Consider the following 7709-nt stretch of genomic DNA (forward strand, 5'->3'; position numbering starts at 1 on the left):
AAAGTATCCTATTAGTTTCAGCCTGAAATGCAAATGAGTTACAATCAGAGTTAAACATAACCCCGCTTCCTGACATTTTATGGTTGATTGTTTCTCTTGCCACACCCATGTTGCAGCTGTGTCTACCGCCATGTGTCAGACTTCCAAGGTGCCCACTGTCTCCCAAAGTTTGCTGTCCCCTGCTCTAGGGGAAGACTTTGCCGGAACCTTTAGAAATCCCTGTCAAAGTAAGCGAGATGGGTCCAAGACATGAGGCCAGTTTTTGAAGGCTATGTTCTCAGATGCGCGGGGCCCGATGGGTACCAATGGGTCCGGCGCTGCAGGACCAAGGCTTTCCTCAGCGTCGGAACCTTCCGCTTCGCGTCGCTTGCCTTCCGCGGACGGGTGTCCCTGTTACACCAGCCCCACCATGGCAGGGGCGGAAGACAAGGACCCGCTGGGTTTCTTCGCCGCTTACTGCAGCGACAACAGTTCGAGCGGCAGCTCCGACTCCGACGGCGAGGAGGTCTCGGGCTCGCAGCGACAGGCCGCTTCGCAGCAGGGGAAGAGAGAAGAGAAGGCGCGCCTGCCCGGGCCCGACGAGCTCTTCAGCAGCGTCAACCGGCCCGCCTTTCTCTATAACCCGCTGCATAAGGAGATCGACTGGGAGAGCAGGGTCGTGCGCGCGCCCGAGGAGGTTGGTGTTTAGCAAGGACGTGGTGTGTGGCAAACCGGGGAGTCTCCAGAGAAAATCTGCTCCTTTACTGGCAAAGAGGGGGTGGAAGGGCCTCTGGAAGGGGCTCCCTCCCCCTACTAGCACCCCACACCCCATTATCTAATGGGGGTCGCTAGATATTAGACAGAGAGGAGAGCGCGTCTCCTGCTGCTGCCAGTTTCTGGCCTCAACCAGCCTTTGCCCGCGGAGCGCCGCCACCCCCATCTCACATTGGGAGGGAGCGACCTTCGGTCCTACTGCCACTGGGATCTTTCTTGGTAAAGTAGATTGCCAGTCTACCCTGGCAGAAAGAGACTGGGTAATGGAAAACATTAGTGTGGTGTGATGGCCAATACAGTGCACCTGGCTTTTAGCATTCCTTGCTTGTGGGTATCTTTCACTCCTTTTTTGTTTGTCTTGTAGATACCAAGATTTGCTAGGACTAGCAAAGGGGCTTGAGCCTTTTACCAGGATTGATTTAACTCTACAATATTTATCTTGTAGCCTTTGTTGGGCCAAATATCTGTTTTTGCTAGAATTAAATAGGAATGTAGTGGCTCCTTAAAAGATTAGCAAAGCTTATTCCACCATGGGCTTTTGAAAGTAAGAGCTTGCTTCTTCAGACCCATGGGGGGGGGGGGCATTATTTCAGTATCACCACCATATTACTAGAGTAGAGGGACTTACGCCATCCTAATTAATGTGGAGGTAGGCTTTAGGATTGTACTTTAAACAAACCTGGTGCTGATAACACACCACTTCATAAACTTTGCCCTACATGTGGATTATATTTTCAGATATGAGAGCAACTCCCATCTGTGAGTGCATCTCTGCCTTTAAAATATGGCCTAAAACTCATCTCTCCCATTTGGTTTTCTAGCAGTGCAGTGTTTTAATTGTTGAATTCCCTTCTACAGCCTCCCAAGGAATTCAAGGCATGGAGTACAAATGCTGTACCACCTCCTGAGATTTACAGTGTTAAAGAAACAAAGCCCCCACCACCACCTGAATTAGATATGGCAATAAAGTGGTCTAATATATATGAAGATAATGGTGATGATGCTCCAAGACATTCAAATAATGTCAACTTCTTACCAGACAAAGAACAAGAGTCCTTCCAATCAGGTAATGCTATTTAATTTTATAGATAAGAAAGATTAAAACTTTTTGAATTTTATTTGTTTGTGAATTCATGTAAAGGAAGTTATTCTTTCCTTTGATAACTTTAACATTCCTTCCCTTTGGTATTTTATTTATTGTGGTAGATTTTGGGATTCAGTTATGCTAAGAGCTAACAATACATCCCATAACTCCTTAAACCATATAGCAAATATGGAAAAAGTAGTCTGTCTTTATTTTTGTCTAATCTAATTTTACACCCTGGAACACTTTTAAATGTTATAGAGTATGAAGAAAGAGAAACTTAAGGTGCTTCTGTTTCGTGTTCTCCGTATCATTTGCAAGGCAGCTTTTGCATTTTCCTACCTCTTTTGCACAGTAGAGATTATCATGGACAAGATTCACAAATTAAGATCTCCCCCCCACCCCCAAATCCCTGCCCCTGATTAATATGTAAAGTTTACATGAAGCACAAGGTCTGGGGTCCTTCCTGGCCACAAAGCATCCCTATGCCTGTCTTCATGCAAAAGAACCTTAAATGATGACCTGAAGCTTTCACCTACCTTCAGGTAAAGATCATAAAGAGAAACAGCCATGCTTAAGAAAACCTCTCTTCTTTATTTTGAATCAGTATCCCCAACTTTTTTGAACTTGTGGGCACCTTAGGAATTCTGAGACAGGATGATAGGCTCAACCACAGAACAACTACCAAACGAGGCAGAGCCAACTACAAAATGTCAGAGAATAAAGTTATAATTCAAATATTAAACTTTCCAACATTTCAGGCAGAAGCTCTGTTTAACAGGATGCTTTTTAAAATGAGCATATTGTTTAAAATATTTCCTTGTATACACACAGTTTATCTTCAGTCATGCAATGAAGATCCTTGTGCTGTGGGGGCAGCTGCTACCAATGCAGTGTTTTCAAAATTTACACATCCAGTCAGAAGCCCTGTTGGACAAAAGCTCCATCAGGCCCCACCCATTTTGTAAAAACTCTTACTGGGTACCCCTGTCTTAGATATGTATGGAGGATATATACCAGTGATGGCGAACCTTTTCGAGACTGAGTGCCCAAATTGCAACCCAAACCCCACTTATTTATCGCAAAGTGCCAACCCGGCAATTTAACCTGAATGCTGAGGTTTTAGTTTGGAAAAAAACGGTTGGCTCCCTCTTCCTCCGCCCCACCTGTTCGAGCAGGGGCCAGCCTGCTCTAACCTCCAGCAAGTCCCACGCGCACCACTCTGTGCCTCTCTAGCATCTCTGCCTCCTCTTCACCACCACCCCTAGGGCAGCAGCCACCCGGAGCACAAGCACCAGGCCTGCCAGCCAAGTCCTCCCTGCTCACTGCGGTGCTCACACGTCATGCTCAGTGGCCCAGGCCAGCCTAGATGTGTGTCTGGGGTGGTGGTGGTGATTTTCCGCCCCCCACATGATGAACTCTGTGTGCGCGTGCCCACAGAGAGGGCTCCGAGTGCCACCTCAGGAACCCGTGCCATAGGTTTGTCATCATTGATATATACTTAAGCTGATTCAGCATTCAGTAATTCATTGTAATTAAATCCTATGTATGTATGTCCCATGACAATGGGACTTACTTTGTAGTAAGTGTATTTAAGCTTGCAACCCTGGGAAATGAATTTCATACAAAATTTAATTGACAGTCATAGTTCTTATTCTTCACTAATGGACTCATTTCACTTTGAAACTTTACTTTTCCACTACATTAATCAATCAGTCTAAGAACAGTTGAAGCTGTTGTACTTGCATCTGTTGCTTTTGAAACCTTTGGCAGATATCCATTCCTTTTCATTGACAAACAATGTCTTTTATTTGAAGATGATGAAAAAGATGAACCTGCGTCAGCTAAGAAACGCAAGCTGGACCCTGAAGAGCAGACAAAAAAGAAAAAACGATGAACTGAACAAAGTTTGACTCTGAAAACTTTTTATTGAATACTTAGGAGGACATCTGTTGGGCATTAAGATCACTACTGACACAATAAAATAAAATGGCATCACCATATGGCACACAGCGTATTTAGGGGTTGTGTAATTTATGTGAAATGTTTATCATCTAGAGTTTATCAGTTGGCATTGTTACGGATTTTGTACTTACAAACCCAAAATATATCAGCTATGGATATTTTAATTAAAACAAAACTTCTTAGAATATTGTGATATGTATTTATACTCATGCAGGTTGTAGAAATTCACAGTATTTTGTTCAGCCACAGAACAGGTAAATGTGGTAATTATTTACTGAACCTCTATTGTGGTTAAAGTTTTTTTTAATGAACAAATGACATTTTTAGAAGGGAGGAAAAAGTTTTAAACGTTGTGTTATAGTTGTAATGATGCTAGTTGGAAATGTATGTAAAGTATGTATGCAGATTCCTAAAATAAAACTATTTAAAAGGGTATCTGCTAACATTATCAATTGAAATACATAGCAAATATAAATCAGATATGTTTGATTGGGATTTCATTGGAATATGTTTGTACAGTATGTAATATACTTCTAAAAATAGAGTCCTTAAAGTTCCTCTGGGCTCTGATTTCGCTGTGCTACTTGTCTGAGTCTTACAAGAGCTACACGAGGTTAAAATAAAATAGTTTTTTATAATGTATCCATGGTGAAGGTTGGTATTCTTTTCTCAGAATGGGAGGTTGAGCAGATTATGTAAAGTAAATTATAGCTCCTTTAGGTTAGAAAAGCGACTTGGTACCCCCACATGACTAAACCAATGTTGGAAATCGAAAATATGTGGCTTTTTTGTATCAATACTGAGATATGGTTCATTCAAGTTTTTGAAAGCAGTTGATAGCACAGATGAAATTCTAGAGTTGACTATGTGTCACCTATAGATGGAGTGAATATCTGTATAGTTCTTAACTACCTTGCAGAAAGGATTAGATTTAAACAGAAATCAGATTCTGCCATTTCACTTATTGTGGCAATGGTTTCATGAGGGAGGAAGTTACTGCAGTTAGTCTTCATGAACTCTGCCAAAAATAGTTTTGACCTTGTTCTAACAGCAAATGAAATTGGTTTTTTTGGACACTTCAGCAGATGTAAGCCTGCTTTCAAGTAGCAGTTCCCTGTCAGCTGTAGCAAATGGGTTTGTCAGGATGAATACTCAAGTCATTCTCACACCTGCGGCTGGTAAACACGACTGAGTATAAAATGCTAATTTGGTGTCTGTAAAAGAGGTGCTTTGTGTAGAAGATGGAACATGTAAAATGGTCTGCTTCAACAGCTGACTTGGGAGAGTCAGTTTATGCAAAAATACTAACCGCTTCTGGACAGCATGTTTGCTGGTGACAGATGTTCTTCTGGAGCAGTCTGTATTCCCAGAGAACAATAGGTGCTGTAAATAACCTGGATCTTTGTGTTCTTTCAGTCAGCAGTGACAAGTTTATGGTCTGCTTGGAAAACAGACTTCTACCCATCCAGGCATGAAAAACAACTCAAGACATACCTTTATGGTATAATTGTTGAGCTTGGAAATTGCCCATTCCATAGTCACAGCACTGCAGCCTTTCATGCATACTGACACATCACTTCTTTTGAGTGCTCATGATGTAAACTGCAACCCAAGTCACTAAATTAATAGGATAAATGAAAAGGCTGAGCTTTATTTAAAATAGGTTGTTCTAGGGTTGGAAAATAATTATTTTATAATGCTTTTTAAATTTTGTTTGTGTAGATATTCCAATAGATGGTGCTAAGTTAATGTTTCTCAATTTCAGTTGAACTTCCAATAGTAAAGGAACAAGTTTTGGCTAACTGTGTGTGTCTGGGGGGTGGGGGATATAACCTTTTCCTCAGTGAATTTCTATGCAAAGGGACACTCGCTGACCTGGGTACTTGCTTCATCTGACCTAGAGCTTTTGTTTCTGCTTAATGGTCTTTACTAAGTTCCATTTCGTTTGTTCTAGCCTACTTCTACACAAAAATAATAAAAGCCACGCCCACAAACAGGAGATGTTCAGAATGTTGAAGATCAAAATATTTTATTCTAGCATAAGTTTTCATGGATAGGTTTCCCATGAAAGAATCAGTGCTTCTGAAGAAGTGGGCTGAAGTTCAGGAAAATTTTGTTTTGCTTTAAGGTGCAGCAAAATGTGTGTTTATTTTTGCTATAATAGCATGGCTGACCCTCTGGAGCAACCCTGGGCAGCGGTGTGTGAGAACCAGAATGGGGTAGTGATTAAGAGTGTTGGACTAGTATCTGGGAGACCTGGGTTCAAATCCCCACTTGTGTCATTGAAGTTTGCCAGGTGACCTTGGGCCAGTCACGCTCTCTCAGCCTAACCTCTACAGGATTATCGTAAAGATCAAATGGAAGAGAGGAGAATGATGTAAGCCACTTTGTATCCCCATCAGAGAGAAGGGCACGGTATAAATGTATTAAATAACTACAGTAGGGCAAGAGCTACTTCAGCTTTTGATCTATTATTTTTTATGTGCTGTACCTATGGCAGGGTACATTAGGCTTATAGAATATGACTGACCCAATATCAATACCATCCGATGGGCTTTTACATGTAAGGCTTCACCCACACATTGAATATACATGATTTTATGTACATTAACTTAATTTTCTATACAGTTTATGTGAACAATTTAATGTTTTCCATTCCTAAAAATGTTGATGTTATTGGATCTCTTTATGCAATAAAATTTTAATTGATGTCGAACTGATGTTGTGTGGCTGCGAACAGTTTCTAGTGATCCTGGTAGACATTTGATGACATCTGTTTTGTGAAGCTTGAATCCTGCATAGTGCTGAAAAATCTAATCCTGAAAAGTCCACAACCTTAGGCTGTAAATACTGATACACCTGATATCACAGATGTTTCAGTATTCCTTTATGATTGTTCAGGAACACATTGTGTAGAGCCTGACACAGACAAAACCAGAGTCACAAGAAGCTAGTCAAACCTTTAACACAGAAGCATACCTAAAGTGTCAATGAGGATATAACCGTAGCCAGTCAGATGTTCTTCCTCTTCAGACATTAAAATAGTGGTTCTGTCCCTCACACTTCCCTTTGCAAGCCAATTGGCAAGCATTTGTACGCTAATAGACTAGCATGAGCCTAATTTAATTAATCTGCATTTAAAGTTGATATTGCATTTGGCTGGTTAACTCAAAATTCATCTTGAAATGTTACCTGCTCCCCTTCTTCTTGGCCCTCATTTTGTTAGTATTGCTACATTTCAAAAATGCAACGACGACCAAAGCCAGAATGAAGAGCATTTTCTATCAGAGCAACAGGTCTCCCAATCTTCTTTGACTGTCTATTTCTTTCCTACCTATAGTGCACAGATGTGCCTGTCTGTGGGTTTTGCCTCTGTCCTGCTTTCCCTTTGTTTCTTTAGGTCCATATCTCTACCACCTTTCCCCCTTGCTTTTCAAGCCACTGCCAACTTTTCCCCATCTTTTTTGGAAACACTAACCCTCTATTTCTTCCCAGGTTCTTAACAAACCATTCCTTACTACTGTGAAATTTCTTCAGCAGCTCCTGTCTTAATTTCCTTCTTGCCTCCATTCCTGGTCTCTTCTGCTCTTCTCTCAGTTTCTGTTCTTCAGTCCATTCCCTACTCAGCATCTTTCATTCACTTTCCTATATTTTAGCATCCCTACTTCCCAGCCTACCTCACAAAGCAAAGTCTATGCACCCTTCCAATTTTAATATATGCCCTGCCAAAGCAAGCACAAGCAATTTCAAAGTAAGCTTGGAATCATAGCCAAATTAAGGACATTTCCTTCTCTCACAAGAGTCAGCCTGGAAACATTTTGAGTCTTCTGATTCATGAGTAGTGACATGCTCGTAAATATACAAGTTCTACCAACAAATGACAAATGTGTCAGGGCTAAAATACAGA

At 41.4% G+C, this 7709-nt stretch overlaps 1 protein-coding gene across 1 annotated transcript; it reads left to right on the forward strand.

Moving 5' to 3' along the window:
* The first annotated feature begins 379 nt into the window (after positions 1-379).
* LG05H1orf52 (linkage group 05 C1orf52 homolog) lies at positions 380-4444 on the forward strand. Its single transcript, XM_048498366.1, has 3 exons — positions 380-676; positions 1612-1819; positions 3655-4444. The coding sequence occupies exons 1-3, from the start codon at positions 410-412 to the stop codon at positions 3732-3734; spliced, it is 555 nt and encodes a 184-aa protein (XP_048354323.1). The 5' UTR covers positions 380-409; the 3' UTR covers positions 3735-4444.
* Positions 4445-7709: the final 3265 nt, after the last annotated feature.

Source organism: Sphaerodactylus townsendi, linkage group LG05 (genome assembly GCF_021028975.2).
Source record: "Sphaerodactylus townsendi isolate TG3544 linkage group LG05, MPM_Stown_v2.3, whole genome shotgun sequence".
NCBI classification, from domain to species: domain Eukaryota; kingdom Metazoa; phylum Chordata; class Lepidosauria; order Squamata; family Sphaerodactylidae; genus Sphaerodactylus; species Sphaerodactylus townsendi.